The sequence below is a fragment of the Dermacentor variabilis genome, chromosome 1, assembly GCF_050947875.1.
Source record: "Dermacentor variabilis isolate Ectoservices chromosome 1, ASM5094787v1, whole genome shotgun sequence".
In the NCBI taxonomy this organism is placed as follows: domain Eukaryota; kingdom Metazoa; phylum Arthropoda; class Arachnida; order Ixodida; family Ixodidae; genus Dermacentor; species Dermacentor variabilis.
Window position 1 is genome coordinate 32,802,896 of NC_134568.1, and position 18,578 is coordinate 32,821,473.

General features: G+C 42.9%; 1 protein-coding gene across 2 annotated transcripts in view; it reads right to left on the bottom strand.

The window, feature by feature from the left end:
- Positions 1–18,578, bottom strand: part of LOC142576275 (abasic site processing protein HMCES-like) — a 50,595-nt gene that overhangs the window by 13,538 nt on the left and 18,479 nt on the right. For both annotated transcript variants that reach the window (XM_075686335.1, XM_075686328.1), the window contains exons 6-7: positions 14,741–14,803; positions 2,382–2,491 (exon numbers count right to left, since the gene is read on the bottom strand). In XM_075686335.1, the coding sequence (XP_075542450.1) occupies positions 2,382–2,491; positions 14,741–14,803 (173 nt within the window). The remainder of the gene's footprint in view (positions 1–2,381; positions 2,492–14,740; positions 14,804–18,578) is intronic.

Below are 18,578 nucleotides of genomic sequence, written 5' to 3' on the forward strand. Positions count from 1 at the left end.
GCTGCATTTTTGAAGTGGTATTGGGTGGCAGGAAGAGTAGAGCAACTGCTGTCAGAGAAGTTCGCACATGGTGCGCAGGAGCAGTTGTCGACCACAAGCAACGTATGCCTGCCTTGCCTCTGCATGTCATGCTCACCCTCGCCTAGCCATCTGTGATCAAAGTGCGTGTCATCCACGCCTTAGTATTCTGCCTGTAGCGCATGGGTACATAGCTGCAAAAGCAACATGGCTTCTTTGATTTTCCGATTACAAAAGGCACGCGCCGGACGCTGCCGCCCATATTAGCGCACAGAAGTACTGTGATGCGCACTTTACCGTGCTTGCCGCCGGCACATGAGTCGCCTTTCATGGCGTGCGTCTTCTCTGGCCGCATCTGATAAAATAATGCAGTTTCGTCTGTGTTATACACATCCTGCTCCGCATAGCTTGCAATAATGACTCGGTTTCTTACAAGCCAAGCGGCAACGTCTTAGTCACTTACCAAAGCTGCCTCGCCGACAATCAATTTAAAAACAATCCCATGCTGCACTTTGAATCGATGTAGCCAGCCATTGCCTGGGCAGAAGTCAGGAAAATCTAGCAGGAACGCGAAGTTTTTGGCTTTGCCCAGCATCATTGGTCCACTCATTGGCATGCTGCGAGCCCGTGAGTCAACAAACCACTTCAGCAGTGCATCCTCTACGTCCGCATAGGTGGCCTTCCGCCGGCGCTTTCTGTTCGTCGAGTTGATGTAAGAGCCGGCATTCTTTTCCTTGTTCTTTAGAATCGTCGAGATGGTTGATTTCAACATGTTGTACTTCTTCACCAACTCAGTTTTTAGCACCTTGAGACAGTTCCGTCAAAATGGCTCGCTTCTTTGCCATGTCTAGTGCTTTTCGTTTCGTGACCGCTGCAGGCATGGCATTCCTGTCTGCCATCCTGAATACAACTTAGGCCCGACTAGAATGACGCGCGGAAGCATGGAGACTAGTGTGAAGATGCCTGCCTTGCGGTAACGATCAGAAAATGAAACTTCTGAAGTTTAGCTGATACTGTAGCGCACCCGTTGAGACAGCGAGGGAGTTGCAAGAAAGAGTGAGGAGAGGGGAGCGGAGTTGTGAGGATAGGCGGGAGCGCGAACTTGGAAGCCACACGCCGACACTCGTGGGCAGTGTGTGATGGCAGGGAGATGGTGGCGGAGAACAAAATGGGTAGAGAAGGCTTGGGAAAGCAGACCGCACGCGCAAAGGGGTCGGAGTTCGTCGTTATCTTGCATCGCGGCGCCGGGTTTACGCCATCCGTTCGCTGTAACCGATCGGCAGGGCTCAAAGACGTTTGTTATATCTGCAATTTTATGCCATTAAGATAAAGTATATTTTGGCGGTCGCACAGGTCTCGTTCGTTTTAAGAGAAAGTTCGATCGTTGGTTGACTGTATATGGATGTTGGTTAGACTGTATAGGTTGAGGTTTTTTTCTCAAGGATGTTACCCAAAATGAGCTATCAACCTATATTCATGAACAAAGCTACCAAAAGGAGCAAGCTAATGGACTTCCTCCGTCACGTCCACTGTAAAGCCAGTATGGAAATTATCAAGAATGGATTTAAGGTATGCTGCATGTCCAACATACTTGATGGCAACAAGGACGATGTCGTTTGGGATGCCAAGGATACTTGTAAAGCATCCGAGGATGACTTCTCTGGCAGTCTGGCGAGGATGCAGCTTGTCGCATTGACTAGCGAGATTTAATAGCTGAGCTTACGGCAAGTACAGGCGCGTCGTGTTCAGTCTTGTTTTTCTAATAAGATATACTTCGACCTATGTTTGAACAGTAAATATTTATTTTTTGGCGAGCACCATATAAGGAGTCAACCTATATTCATATTCGACCTATTTTATAGTAAATAGATGTTTGCAAAAGGATGCTGCAACTGCTCTGCTCTTTGCTGATGTAAAGATGTCATCAGCAAGTATGAAAGGCTGCACAGCACAAATGTCGTGTCCACTCAATAATGAGACGCTTAAAGAAAAAATTCGTACAGCCGGCACAATCTGTAAAACACCGGGACACTTGTAATTGGTAATTAAGGACAACAAAGCTTGCAGAAACCAGGTCCCACAAACTACCTGCAAGGTAGGCTACCCGTAGAAGACATTGTCGTTGGGACACATTACACCACCTGCACATATACTTTAAATCCAAGCACCAGTAATTACAGTGACGATAGGAATGGATGCAACCCTGCACACACTGAAGTTTCTGTATCCCCCAGGAAATCTGCTAGACAGCATGTGTAGAATGCACTCCCAAGCTAGGACATGAATAGGTTTGGCTTGAAGAATGATAGGCATCGAAAAAAAAATAAGGCTTGCTAAAGAGAAAGTGCAAAGATGATACGCACGGCTTGTAGAAGGGCAGGACACACTGCCTGCCCTTATTATTGGGGTTGCCAACCAGGTCTGGCACCCGGTGCCACTCAAGTGTCTTTGGAAACTGGATCGAGCAAATGAGCTGTAAAGGTCAAATCACAATTACACAGTGTAAAAGGCAGCAGCAGTGGCTTTGCACACAATACACAAAGTAAATAATCCAAAGTAAAATCTCGTCCAAACATTCTGCAAAAAAATGCAAGAAAAAATGTATCAACTGGAAAAACATATGACCCAAGGTCACTAAAAATTTGACAGGCTCAACTGTAGCTGACATTACGGAATGTGAAACGGTGCGCGAATCATTGCTGCACGAGACACCGACGCGCGCCGAGCTGGTGGGGACCAAACGGCCCGAGAAGCGTGCTGTCATTTTTGAGGCTCTGGCAAGCTTATATTTGGGCTTCTCTAACTCGGCCCGAGTCAGAAGCTTCTTTGAGGGGGCATTTTTGGTGGGAAGGTTTGATGTGTCCACTCAGCGCAAATAATTGCAGCACAAGACACCAATGTGCGTCGAACTGGTGAGGCCCAAGCGACCCAAGATGCATGTTGTCTCTTTTCTATTGCGTAATGTTTCAATACACTGATGGAAAACCGAAACAAAATTGGCCTGATAGGTGACACCAGATTACGATGCTGTAAAAGTGAAATGTGACACTCACTTCCGGTGCTTTTGACTTATCACCTATTAAAAGCTTGCAATATACTTCCAACGACACTGCGCCCCTTGCTCTGTAAAAGAGGTGAAAATGCTTATCGCAATACGGGCGGCAGCGATAGCTATGAACAACCCAGGAGGAGATTTGCTGGTACCAGAAAAGAAAACAGACTGCTCGTCAGAGTTCTATGTGAGACGGGCAGGCAAGTATTGCGGGGAACCTGCAGCAGTGAGCGGTACTGTTTTCTATCACGCGCACCTCACACCTTTATCTTATTTACATGGGATCTAGCAGCAGAAAATGTATCATACGGTTGCGTTTTGGCGATGTACTGAATGTTAATACCCAAAGATTATGTTTTCCTGGGATGTATGAACAGACTGTAATGTAATTATGTAATGTAATGTATGAACCAATTGTACTGAACCGACGCTAAATATATAGTGGGGCATTCTTGTGCACTCTATCGCGAATTTTGGCACTGGGAAATCACATGTAACGATAATGTATCAACGAGGTTCTACTGTAAAGTACCAGTGACTAAATACACAAGCATTTTCACGTTTTGCTTCAACTGAAATGCAACCACCACAGCTGCAAATTCCCAGTCGGGACCTTGTGCTCAGCAGCAGTAAGCCATAGACACTGACCCAGTGCTGCGGGTCAACCCTATACAGCGAATAAGAAATGTGCACCACTGACTATTTAAAGGGACACTAAAGGCAAATATGAAGTCAAGCTAAAGTGGTAGATTAGTGCGCGAGAATTTCTAAGGCGTCAATATTATTGCAAACAGAGCCTTAGTAATACAGAAATTGAGGCAAATGCAGGACACGGTTATAGACTCCCCCGGGACATTCAAGCACTTGCCCGATGACAAAAGCACTCGTCAGTTAAGTTTTGTCACTAGTACTCAGCCATACGTTGCAAAAAACACCCTTGTATTGCATTATAAGACGAAATTAAATGCTACTTGTCCAGTTCTATTTTATTTTTTAGAAAAAAGAACTCGTTGAAATTACCCTTGATGACGACGCGGGCTGTCGAAAGGTTTCCGTTTCGCTTGACTCCATGCTGCCCACGCTTTCGTATTTCACTAGTTTTGTTATCGCGCAGTGCTGCGCTGGTTTTGCTGGCTTGCGAAACTCGCATAAACTGCAAGTAGCAGAGAATTCAACTTCCATATGATGTCGCGGGAAGCCCAAACGATCTATGAAACTTGACCAAGCAGCTACAGCGGTGAATCCACCTCTCTGTCTTGGCTCGGTAACGCGGTCTGTCGGGCGGGGTTTTACTCACTGACGGCAGCAAAAAGTGGTGATGGCGCATGCAACATCACCACTCCCCCCGCTTGGGTGGCAGGAGATTTAAATTTCGAAAAAGACATTCAGACCCTTTAGATGCAATTTTCTCGTAAACTAAGCCTTTTCTTGGCGCGAAACAAGCATTGCGAGGTTTCTGGAATGGTAGATAAACAGTCCACGTCGGCTTAGTATTTGCTTTTAGTGTCCCTTTAATAAGTACTAATGCCACAGTTTCTGGACATTGACAGCTTCCACTGCGTACCACTCTTTCATTCTTTCATGTTCTTTCCATTTCAGTTGTTTTTTCAGCATAAGCAATTTATTATTCTGCATTGTACTACATATGTGCCACCCTGTCTGACTGTGACCGTGCATGGTCAAGTAAAAGGTCTTGCAGCTTCGCATCCTTCCCTTATGTTCTTGGCAGTCACTCAGCTCATCAGCAATTGCCAGTATGTCGAAGAAGTGCTGGGATCCTTTGACTTAGTTAAATGCTAGTCACTGGATGCAAGCAGATGCCTCTGAACAAAAAGCAATTTCTTTGCAGTGGTGTCCAGTAATAAGCACTGTACGGGATCACAGACTTGCAGTAATCAATCTTCATGCTCAAGATACACTAAGCGACTGCCAATAATGTAAAAGCAGGGCACGAAGCCTCAAGCCCCTTAACTGAACATGTGCAACGGTTTGTCATGGACGCTCTTAGGAATTAGATGGTACAGCATATACCACCAGCCAGACGCTCAAGCTGTTCACACTGTATGCCGGAATTGGGCACTAAAGTTTCGTGCATTGTTTCACCGGAATACGGCGTGACAGTGCACAAGAGTGCACCAAGAAACAGCATGTCACATGTGCAGAGTGAAGGAGTCTACAGTACCAGTTGTATGTGGTGGCGAGGTGGTAGCAGTAGAGTATAGGATAGAGTGCAGCAGTAGTGTGAGAGCCAGTGGCTTATGAACTTTAATTGCAGCTTTAAAAACAAGAAAAGGTAAGAAGAAAAGGGACACTAAAGGCAAATATTAAGTCAACGTGGAGTGTTAAAGTACCATTCCATAAATCTCGCAGCACTTGTTAAGTGCCAATAAAAGACCTAGTTTAAGAGAAAATCGCATCTGAAGCACCCGCATAGTCTTAGCGCAATTCAAATCACCAACCCCCATGCGAGGGGGCGGCAACGTTGCATACAACCCACCACCGTCGTTTACTGCCGTTGGCGAGTAAAACAGTGCCCGACAGATGGTGTTAACATTTTTTACGCAAAACACAAACGCGTGGCTATGTAGGAAACCGAACCAAGACAGAGCGTTGGATTTACCGCTGCAGCTACCTTCAGTCAAGTGGCATGGACTGTTCAGACACTACTTACAGTTAGTGTGGGTTTCGTGGTCCAGCAAAACCAGCGTAACACTCGCGACAGTGAAACTACTGAAACACGAAAGGGCAGGCGATGCTGAGTCGAGCGATAACGAAACCTTTTGACCGCTCGCATCATCGTCAAGGGTAACGTCAAGGAGTTCTATTTTTGAACATTGAATAGAACTGGACAAGTAGCATTTCCTTCCATCTTATAATGCAATGCAATGATCTTTTTATGTATTATAAGAGAGGATGAGTACTAGTGACAGAATTATAACGAGGCGTGCCTACGTCAGCAGGCTAGTATTTGAATGTCCTGGGTGAGTCGCAAATCGTGCCTTGCATTTACCTCAATTACTTGATTACTAAAACTTTGTTCGCAATAATATTGCCAGCTTAGATGTTCTCGAGCATCAATCTACCCATTTAGCTTGACTTAACCTTTACCTTTGGTGTCCCTTTAAATAAAAGCATCTATGTCCTTATAACAGTGCTGACAATTTCACATTTCCATAACAGTCCTACTGGCCAACAAGTTGTTAATGAGCAACCTTATGCATACTTGCCAGCCTGTGAACTACGAAATTCATAAAAATCCGAAGGAAAGGACACCAATGAGAGGAAAGGGAGGCGTAATACATTTTTTTAGCCTTTGCCCTTTGTGTAAAACACACCTTCGGGGGGATGCATCTGTATTTCATTAAAGATCATTTACCTTTAGACACAGTACACTAGCACTTCTATAACTCAGAACAGTAAAACTGACAAGGTATGTACACACTGCTTTTAGTTCAACATGACTTTTCAGCAATGTTGCTGTCATCAATTTTGCCTGTTTCAGAAACCTGTCTGAGTAAACATGCTTGACACAAGCACTGCTTAGGATGAATATCACAAGACGACATGAGGCCATGCTTGTGGTACCATACAGCCCCTTTGTAAGGGCCACACTCCCTACTTGGCAGCCAAAAATTAAAAAAAAAAAAATTCGTTCGAGGGCACTGCTTTATGATCCGGATGAGAGTGCAGTCACGTGGTATTCTCCATATTTCGCGAGGTTTATCTATCAGTCGGAAAAAATTACTACGCAATTAGTATGTCGCTGAAAATAGCGAAGTTAGAGATGTCCCTTGGCTGTGCCAACAAATCCCTCATTGACACTTTGATAATTAGCATAGCATGTCTCTAGTTACATAATTATTTACAATTATACTTAAATAACTATCAGTAATGATAAAAATTACGGGCAGCTACTCCACTGTACTGGAAACAATATGCACTAGACTTTCTTCAAGTAACGCAATTGCTTTCTTTTTTTAAATCTTGGTGCACCATAGTTAATTGGGACACCCTGTATATATTTATGACCTCTGCATGCAACTGATGATGTTTCTACCCCTAATAAATATTGTAAGTTATTAAAATTATTTCTTTTTGAGTCATTAGCATTGCTTACTGGAAAGAGAAGCAATACTGAAACAAATATCATTCACATGCTCTTCACACGCCGTTGATAAAAGATTCTGCCAAATGGGTCAGTGAATTCTGCAGGCTTTTTTCAGGGTCAAAAAAGCATGCGAAGCAATTTGAAGCAAGGTGAACATACACCAACATATTCATTCTCTAGGCATAGGCTATCCATACCTTCAGAAATAATTGTTAATTGGCTACCTCCTCCTCTTTCATAAATCTAATAAACTTTGTCCTGTGTATATACTTAAATACATTGTGCATGTGCAGGGTGTTTAAAGTAGAAATTTAAAACAATGTTAAAGGGAAAAAATATGGATGAAGCAGCCGCTGCTGATGCTTCTAACGCGCTTTTCATCCTACTGTCAGGATTTGAAGAAACAAAGTGAAATTATGAATTAAAAGTCGTGCACGTCCGTGCCAACAATGATGCAGTATGCTATTAGCCCCAATAAAATTTTAGGTTAAAAAGTAGAGGCAAGTCAAAAGAAACCTCAAATGATATGGGCGACAAAACTCGGATAATGAAATTTTAGGCATGTGTGTGGGGTGGGGGGGGGGGGGGGGGGTAGCCTTCGACATCGCCGGGGGGGGGGGGGTGAACAAGCATCTGCCCCCCCTTCCTAAGCCCCTCCCCCTACGCCGCCCCCCCCGGAAGGGGCTTTGGTAGGGGCTCAGGCCCCGTAGACCCCCTGTAGTCGGCACCTATGCCTGCGGTCACGGCAAAAAGTCCAGAAAATCGGACAGCAAAGGGTTCTTGCGTCCAAAATTTCAGACGTTCTTATACATTGACTCTATGGGGTATGTGGTGGTGCCGCAAAGCCATCCGAATTATCGGGCATGTCCCAAAAATCGGGCGTCCGGAAAATCAGTTGTTGACTGTACACTGGCAACTCCTCCAGCCGATGACACGGCGTCAAGGACGATTCATTACAATTTCTCTCTGTTAATTGAGCCAGAATTAGAGAGACTTTCATTCCCTTTCAATAAAATTACAGCTAATTTTCCCTGATGGAAGCACAAATTCCCTGAGTTTTCCCCGAGTATTTCCAGACTATTCAAAATCCCCAAGAATTCCCAGTTTTCCCTGTTGGTAAACACCCTGCTTTTTCCTAGTGCCACAATCAGAGGCATTAAATATTTGTCCGACTAAAAAGTTGGTTACAAACCAGATTTCTACTTTGCTTGGAAGCTCCAATGTCGTTTCTATGTTGGTTTTCTACTTTGAACACATAGGAAGTTGGTGCGCATCTGATTAAGGAGTGTGTTAGAATCGGGCAAATACCACCAAATGAATCAGCTGTGTGCTTCAGCATTTTTCCTGCTTCTTTAATCAACCTACTAGATAATTCGGCCAATTTTGTCAATCCCATCATGGTTTACTTAACGGAAGTACACTTTATTTGTCTGTAACAACAGCAGTGGTGAAAATGCCCATCAGGGTTTTGAAGGAGCCATTGGAGCAGGTGCAAGTTTTCTATGAAAGCACACACAGAAAAATTAAATTTGGCATCCTCTTTAGTTTATACAATCATTTTATTTAGCAACAAGCAACAAAACATATTATTCACCTAGGTGCACAAAGTCAGCAACAGTTCTGCTGGCTGCACTGCGCAACACCGTCAAAGACAATTCATTACAGTTCCTGTCTGTTACTCGAGCCAGCATTACCACGATTTTCGACCCTTTCAATAAAATTACAGCTAATTTTCCCTGATAGAGGCACAAATTCCCTGAGTATTCCCCGAGTTTTTCCAGACTACTCAAAATCCCTGAGAATTCCCAGTTTTCCTGGTTGGTAGACACCTTGCTACATCCTCATCATAATGACTGGATGTTGGAGCGTAGGCTTGTACTACCTTTAATCTATACCTCCTTATTAAGTTTAATTACGACTACAGCTACCCTCTCATTAATGCTGTAGAATTCGTCAATGTTGCCCGCTATATCCTTATGGATTAGGAATCCTACCCCGTATTGCTTCTTATCTAGGAGACCTCTATAGCAGAGGACACATATGTTATTCAGCAATGTATAAGCCTCACCAGTTCTAATCTCACTAAGGCCGATGATATCCCAAACAATGTCTGATAGTTCCTCAAAGAGTCCTGCTAAGCTAGCCTCACTCGAGAGGGTTCGGGTGTGAAACGTTGCAAGGGTCAGTTTCCAATGGCAGCCTGTCCAGACCCAGAGATTCTTAGTAGCCTCTGCTGCGTTACAGGTCTGTCCACCACGTTGGTCAGGTGCTCCGCAGCTGCTGGGGACTGAGGGCTATTGGGTAATTGAGTGAAACTGTGGGAGGGGGTAGCCGAATACTGCACCAGGGAGGCCAACTCCTGTTCTGGTGAGGGAGTGTCTGGTTGAAGCTTAGTGAACCTTCCTAATTTTGTTGTGCCTGGATTAGTATAGCCCCACTTGCTCTCGGCATCTTTTGCCGGTGACAGGCGTCACTCGAAGCCCGCAGATGCTGTGCACTGGAGGAGGTGAATTTCTGATGATGATGAAAGTCTTACGAAATATTTCAAAACTCTATTTTCTTTTATTTCGCCGTAATAAGCAAGTTATTAGAAGAGAAAATGAAGGTTGCAGTTCCATATAATAAATTTTGCACCGAAACTCCCATGCCGGTACCTCAGTGTGATGTCACACATTTCACAGAACTTTTTTGTATTGGGGCCATTGTGGCTCAGTAAATGCTTTTGAAATTTGCTAAGTTTATTCTGCGACTCTTAGCATACAATACAGCCAAATTTTATCAATAAACAGTTAACTAAGAGCAAGAAGCCGCCATCAAAAGCAATGACCTCATGTGAAGCTAATTCGGAAACTCCACGTGGCTTTGCCAATCGTCTCTTGTTCTTAATTCTTTTGTGGTTTCTCGTCACAGTAAGAGTGGCTTTATTGGTACCGTACAAGGACAGTTTACTAATACAGCTCAAATTATTTGTCCCTTTAGTCTCCCTTTACCCTCTACCTAAGGACCACTTCACATGATTGATATTCGGTAACTTATGCATCATAGTCAGTGGTGCGAGCATGTAATGTTCTTTATTCCACCCTTGATATGCGCTCTCAGGACAGAGTGCTAGGGTAATGCCACTTGCTCGTTTGTGTTCGATTCCTTTACAAGCTTTACTAAATTCAGATGTATTACGAAAGACACTTGACAAGGAGCGTGAACCCTGGTGTGGTACCCGATCACTGTGCATGCGTTTATAAAAGCCCAATGCTAAACTCAATAACCTCAAATTATTTTGAAAACTAAGCCACACAATGCAACGAGCTAAGTTGCAAGCAAGCAACAGGGATAAGTACAGTGTGCAAACACACACCAGCCCTCGATGTCTAAAACTACTGCATTGGTAATACAATTGCAAGAAGGCAGCATGGCCACTAAGCCCATTATAGCCTCACGGTTGGCATGGAAAAAATAAAAGTGAATTGAATTCTGTTGGCTGTCACAACAGCTGTTTCACTAGCTGTAACGCCATGAATGAATGCAGGCAATGAATGCAAGAGTGTAACGCTTTGTTATTCAAAGTGTAGTAAGCAAAGCCACAAGAGCATCTCGAGCCACAAGCACGAAGATCAGACAAATTCATACCAACCATCATTCCCATGGTGGCTGAACGATCACAGCACCAGAGTTCACTCTAGTAATTATTTTAGGAAACTCTACGGCCCAAACTACTGTTAGTATTTTCTCATCACACGACTAGTGCACTGGACATCGGGGGAATCTGCGTCGAATCATAGGTCAGAAAATTTCTGGGTACGTTCATTGCTTGTATTACTTTCAGTATTAAAATTCTGTGACTATGGCATGCCCTAAGAAACTGCTCAGTGACAAAGAATGTGGACTTCAGAATGCAGTGAGGAAACGTATGAAATGCAGCCCTCACAGAGGTGCTGTTAGAACGGAGGCGAGCGCTTGCGCGGGCAAAGTGCGTGCAGAAAATGCAAGCAACAAGAGAACTGCGTCTGCAACAACACAGGGAAGCTTCTAAGAGGTCATGTTGGAATGCAAGCAAGTGCATCGATGGGCAAATTATGCGAGAAAAAAAGCCCTCAACATTCTTTTTTCCATTTATCAAACACAAGATTGTTGGTAAAAGAGTTTACTGGGGAGATCGTCATAGTGTGCATCTTATTCTTTGGAGTTGCTTATCTCTTAAGGTATCAAAGTAAGTAATGATTCCAAACAATGCCACACACTGTATGACAATTCCCCGGTGGGGAGTTCTGGGCTTTCATTTTGCCACATCAGTACAGCACCATTCATTGAGACGCTTCAGCACCTTTAGTAGGCTAATGTTTGCTTTCTCTAGAAAAATGCTGTAACCTTCCATTTTATTTCCTCATATTTTTGCTGTTGACACCTATGTTGATCAGTTCCTGAGCAGTGCCCAAAGGCAAATTTAATGAAGACACTCAGCAGGAACGCTCAATACAACTGTTTCTGTCATGTGTCTCAACTTGATGCTTCCTTAACAGCTCTTGAAGTTTTCTGCTCATTTCACCTGTCCTACATATCATTTGTGAGCACATTGCAGAAATCACAGAACAGGTGTCTGCAATACTTTATTGCATTACATCCCACCGTCTTCAACGCAGGCAATTTCCCTTTTGTGCTGGTGAAATGATACTGAAAGGGCATTTTAGCCACTGCTTTTTCACCCACTCCACAAATTTTAGGGTAAAGTGAAATTAAGGCATCAGTTACAGTGAAACAAAAACAAGTTTTTCTTGGAAATCTTTTCTCGTGATACAGGATGGAGTCAATTATTACTCTTGACACAATACACTGAGTAAGGCACAGTATGGAGAAACAATATTCCCATGGTGCAGAATAGTGCAAAGGATAAAGCAGTTCCACTACTAATAAAACCTACAGGATTATGCGAAAGAACTTCACTCAACACGACTTTTTTTCTTCTATGGAAGCATCCTAGGGGGAAGCGAAGTTCATAAAATGAAGTTTAAACTGCTGTGCACAACTGAAACGACTACAGTGAAACCTCGTTACTACGAATACCACATTAAGGAACTTTTCAGATTAACAAACTTTTCAGAAATCTCCTGCTGACTTCTTATGGCTTCAACGTAAAAATATTTCAGTACTACGAACTTAAGAATACCAAACTTTTCAGAATAACGATCGTTATTCAATTTCCATATCATGTTATCAACGCCTCAGTACTACAAACTAATATTCCGAAGTTTGAGGATTCTTAGATTTCCATGTACCCTTCATGGCAGCCGAAACAGTAGGCTAGCAGACGAGAAGGTGCAAAAAACAGACGCTGTGGCACACGGGTTCAGAAAACCTGAGACGGCGATCAATGAAAAAAACACTAGAGAACTTTTTCAAACATTTTTTTTTTCTTTGCATCGGGTTTCACAAGCGCATGCTCTGACCAGGCAAGTGTCACTTAGCAACGGAAGCGCGCCTCTTCCTTCTTTCGCACTACTTTCTGCAGCTGTACTACCTATGCGCGCGGAAAAATGTAACCTCCATACTCGCGGTCATGCCACACAGTCGCACTTTGCACTTTACGGACACTTTCATTTATGCAAGCTTGCGCTTTGGTACTATAGTCCAGGTGTCCGCCTTGAGTGCAACAGTTGTGGTGTCCACGGCAAGGAATGCGATAAACCAACAAGCAAGAAACATTGTGCTTCGGAGGCGGCATGGAGCTTCCATTTTGTCAGTAGTTTTCTCAGCATCACCGTCTGCTTTGCATGCGTCACTCTTATTATACGGTGCTTCAGTGGTGCGTGGCGGTGGAATCTATGGACAATAGCATCAGCATGGGCCGAGAGCGAACGGCGACGTTTCTGTGGATAGCTCAAACGGTGATAACTTATGAACTGATGGCTTGATGGGTGGAATGGTTAATGTTGAGGCTTTCACTATAACAACCTTTCAAAATAACGAACAATTTTTGGAGGTCCCATGTGATTCGTTATATCGAGATTTGACTGCACATTCACCAGAGGCTATGTTCATCTGTTTAGTAAGACAATTATATGCAACTCAAGCTTTTAGGTAGCACTGCTACTGACAAAAAGTCCCCTAGTTAGCTTTGCATGCTTCTCTGTTGTTCCATGCAGCTCTTTTCTGTGTTTTGTTTTATGCTTCGGAAAAGCTACTTGCATTTAAGATTTTGTCGTAGTGGTGCTATACTCCAAGATTTTCTATGCATAGCAAAGATGCCATGGACGCTGGTCTTAGCTAAAACACCTAGACAGCATGAGACACTGGAAGGCTTGTTTTGGGGCAGCTTGATGCACTAGTACTGCCACTTTTAATCATGATGTGGCACAAATTCATGTGAGGCAATTCAGTGCTTTTGGCACAAGTACAGGCTCTCTAGACAACACTGCATGGCACCTTTACCTAGCTTAGAGTTTGCTGTTGGGCAACCAAATTTGGACTATGCCAATAAAGTGCAACCCTGCTCTCAGCAATCTAGATGACCCTTGCCATTCACATCTAAAGTCAAAAACTATAGGGTTGTGCTCCCCAGCCCCTCTGACTGTGTTGTGGCCACCGCTTTCAGGAACAGGAGGGTGTGCTGCCTTCCAATTTGATTGACAGACCCTAGGGGGAAAGGCACCCTGCCTTAAGAGGAAGCTTTAGCTCGAGTGCTCCTATCTAAATACATGTAAAAGGAGAATTCGTTTTTCTCGGCAACCACTGCACCAAATTTGACGAGGTTTGTTGCATTTAAAAGAAAAACTTAAAATCTAGTGACTGTTGGTTTTGAATTTTTGAGTTAGGTCGTCAATCTTTTATTAAAAATTGTCGAAAATCAAAAATTTTCAATAAACAAAACTATCAAGTTTACAACTCTGTAACTCAACCACTAAAGATTATAATACAATTCTGTGAATCGCATCTAAAAGTACATCCATAGCGGACAAAATTGATATGTTACACATGAATATAAAAAAATTTAATCATAGGGAAATACAACTTTTGTAAAACCGTTGTAACCAACGTAACAAATTCATGTAAGATGTAAAATGATATATTGAATTTGTCCGCTTTGAATGATCTAATGGATGCCGTTTACAAAACCACGATATCAGTTCTTGTGCATAGCTATCAATTTGTAAACTTCGTGCTTCTATTTTTTTCAAACGGTCAAATATTTGAAAATCGTTTTAGGAAAATTCAAGCCCTAAATCGAAATTCCGCTTCCAACAGTCACTAGAATTTAACTTTCTCTTTCAAATGCAACAAATTTCATCAAAATCAGTCCAGGGGTTATCTCATAAAAACGTTTTTGCGTTTTACATGTATTTGAATAGGCCGCATCGGAGTTGGGCCCGAGCTAAAGCTTCCTCTTAAAGTTTGAAACAGTCCAGCATTCTGAGACGGTCCGCTTCACAGTATGTGCAGCATACAAGAAAAGAGGGCAACTAGCCAAATGCGGGAGTCACGTGACTGGAAGAAGGCAGGAGAAAATGGCTTTTAGCAGCTTGCAAGTTCCCAACCACCATCTTGCTCAGAGTTTTTGCCTCACAACTCACCTCTTTGAAGTTATGGGCCGGGTCCAACCAGGATGAAACAGCGGCTTCACCATCAAGGATCACCTGAGAAAAGTCGGACGAGAGCCCACAGCTTGTTAATGAAAGCTCGCTGTTCCTTCCTGCTATGTTATTTCAAGCAGCACCGACACACACAGCTGCCCACAAGAGTAATCGGGATGAGGGGAGCTAGGAAAAAGAAAACTTTACGTAAAGCCCTGGTGCACAGTCAGGAGTTTGAAGGCGCAAAGCATAGGCTAGGCACATAAATCCGAACTGGAGCCCTCGAGTCCTGGCAAGTGCAGTTAGGATGTGAGAAAGTCTAGCTTAATACACTTCCTGTGTTCCAAAAGCTCATCTATGCTGGTGGTCATACATACCATGTACAGATTGTGCATACAGTAGAAGCTCCTAAATATAACTGTCGTGAATTCGGACTCATCCTCTGGTGCCGGCAGACGTACGTATTTAATGACATCAAACTCTTGTTCATTCAGACGTATCTGGCCTCACACCGGTTAATTCAGATTGTTAATTCAAAGTGTGGCAAGCGGCATAAATGTAAAATGCAAATAAGCAGAAGCAGCGCTAGCGTTCAACTGAAACGAAGCGGCAGATTCTGCATCGCCACAGTCATCAGTCGAAACCCCACAGGAATTATAGGGATGCTGCAACGCTTCATGCCTATTTGTGCCTTCATCGCGTTTATTATTGCATTTGGTACAGCACATGACACTGTTGTTCACGTGCCTTTAGAACTGCATAGTTGCCACCGGCTATCATTGCATCGATAACGACCATGGTTTCATTCACAGCGGTTGTAGCAAATAGTACAGTAGAACACTATTGATACAATCCTGTTTCGTACAATTTCACAGTGCCAACGCTCACGAGCGAGAACACAAAAATGACCCTGTACAGTTATGCTTGTTTGTCGAATGACAAATTCCAGATAAAGAACAGTCTGTTGGCACCAATGTTCAGTACATCGCCAAATTGCGATCGTATGATGCATTTTCTGGCTACCACATCCCGTGTAAACAACAAAAGAATGAGAAGCACATGCGTCAAAAGCACCAAGTGCCCACCACCCCGGCAGCATTCCCGCACTAATTTCTTGTCCGTGTCCCATGAAAATACCGACACATGTGCATTCCTTTTCTGATACAAGCAAACCTCACGGGTCGTCGCGTCGCACATCACCATTCACAGCTATCGCCACCAACCTTATTGCGATAAGCATCTTCACTCAAGGTGTCTAGCAAATCCCTTTTCAATATTCTCCTACTTTTCCAGGTTTTCCATGACTTGCACAGTAAAAATTCCATGATTAAAAAAAAAACATCAGAATACAGCAACGGCTTTGTTTTTTTTTTTTTCGACATAACGTCCAAAAAATTGGCCAGTCAGGAAGAAACAAAACTTGAAAGAAAACCTTCAACTTACAATGGCAGCAAGAAAATTTTAAGTACACTAGACTTGAATTAATTTGACTCCAGTTAATTCAATTTTTTGGTTAACTGGATCGCAATCGAAGCCTCTGGCTTTGCACCTGTACATTTCTAAGGGCCCAGACTTTCCAAATTTTGATTGTGAATTTGGCTTTTGCTGGATACTTCCAGATTGGCTGGTCAGCACGCACGCACCTAATCTCAATGGTGACCCCAGTGGTCACTCCAATAGCGATAGCACCTGTTTTGGCGATGCTTAGTGTACAGAGAATGCATAAAACAAGCATCATCTCCCATTGAAAATGCCCATTTGCAACCTGTGTACTTGTGCCAGGCACCAAGACCACAAAAGATAAGCTTTTTTTAATTATAAATTTTGATACTTCTGGGGCCAAATGCGCTTAAAATTATGTGGCCAGGTTATCACTTGTAACACCTTACGAATAGATGACGTCCAACGAGATCAAGTGACGCTTCGTGGGGCCTCCAAAATTTCAACCACTATTATGGTCAGGCTCTAGGGGCATGTGATCATGTCATGATAAAATGCGAATAATAATATGACTGTAAACAAAGACCACTCATCAAGCAAAAATATCAATTAAAATTGAAAAAATGGGGCATTAAAAAGTCACCAACCAGTGAGCATAGTTCTAAATGTTAAGAACCCGTTTGTCAATCACAGATGGAATATTCTTAGTTATTTTTAAATATCCATGAAAAATGGTCATTTCAAGCCAAATGCACCAGACATGAAGTTAGTCCCCTCCAATGTACATAGTGGTATCTCGATAAACGAAAATCGCCTAAATGGAACTGCCTCTTAAACGGAACACCATCCTTACGGTTGGTTGGTTTTGTATTCATGAAATTGTATTCAGCTTTGCCTCTCAGTAAATGGAACTCCCGATAAACAGAATCAATTTTCCTGGTCCCCTGAGGTTCTGTTTAAAGAGAGTCCACTGTATGTATAAACATTGTGGCAAATTTACTACTCTTAATGAAGCGCATTTCCATTTTTCTGGCATAAAAAAAATTTTCTGCCTGAGTGCCATTACACTTTCACAATGCAAGGCAAGACATGGTGTACAAGAAAATGTTTTTCAATATTACACCAAATTTCAAGAGTACAACTTTGATGTAAGCCCCCTATTTTGGCCATCATTCTATTTTTTTCTGCATTTACTCTTAAATCCAGAAGCACAACTTATGACAGGTCTGAAGTTCACAGAATTTTTAGCTTCTCTTACTGTCATTTTATTATCTGATATTGACAATCTTAAACATTAATAACTGGATGAAAGTTATTTGTCATACAACAAATGCAATCTGAAGGAAAAAATGGTAGCAGATTTGAAAACATTGCACTTCTGCTGCAGCTGGAACATTGCTCTGGGCCATCTTAAGATAAGAATGATAGTTCATTAGACAGCAGGACCCATTAAAACTTGCTTAAGAGACCTCAGTGAAAGTTTTTTTTTTTTTATGCAAGAAAAAGTTTCAAAATAGGGTCACTCAGTACATCTTCACTACAATGCATGCCTTAATTTGGAGAGTAAATAGTACGTGGATAACATTTTTGTCTTATACGAAAGTGCTGAAAGGAGTGCTGGACATGTGGCTTTCACTGCACTGCCATGTAGTTCTTCCTATTGCATTTTCCAGCTAAGTGCTGCACACCTGGAGTAGAAGCTAATGCTGTATACAGGCATACAGGGTCAAAAGAATTGGCCTTTTTCAGCGATGCAGCAGAAGCTTACTTCATCGCAGAAAGTTTGGTTTATGCCGCATAGCTTCCACATAGTAGCTAATGAAGACATTATTACAACCGGGTTTTAATAGTATAAGAAAATATGTTAGTGAAGCAGTCACAGCAGCTCTGCACTTGAAGTCTGTGCTATGTCCAGCTCTTTCCTCCATCTTTGATCCCTGCATGTTGGGGTGTTGCATGTGGGTGACAGCGCAACCCACTAGATTTGTTACACGAAAAAAAACCAGCAAAAACCGCGTGTTTCTATTGGCTATGATGCAGATAGCATGCAGCATCAACTCATTAAAACAAAGGAAATAGTACTGCTCTGTGGCAAACTAAAGCCTTCAGTGCGTCCTCGGTGTGCACTCTATGCGACAGGTTCGCCCCTGCCCCTATCAATATCCTTAAAAACTGCAAGCCACAAGCTGCTTCACGTATGGCCAAGCCCTTAGTATAAACAACTGTACTACGGTAGAAGGTTGTACAGTCTTGCAAGTGCATGCAGGGACAAGGCGTGCACTCATGGTGAGCCAGAGCTGCACGTAACTTACGAATCAATTACTTTATTATGGCGATTGAAAACAGATTTATTGTGCAAGAAAGCTGACTTGCAGTGCTGCAAAGAGCCTAATAACTT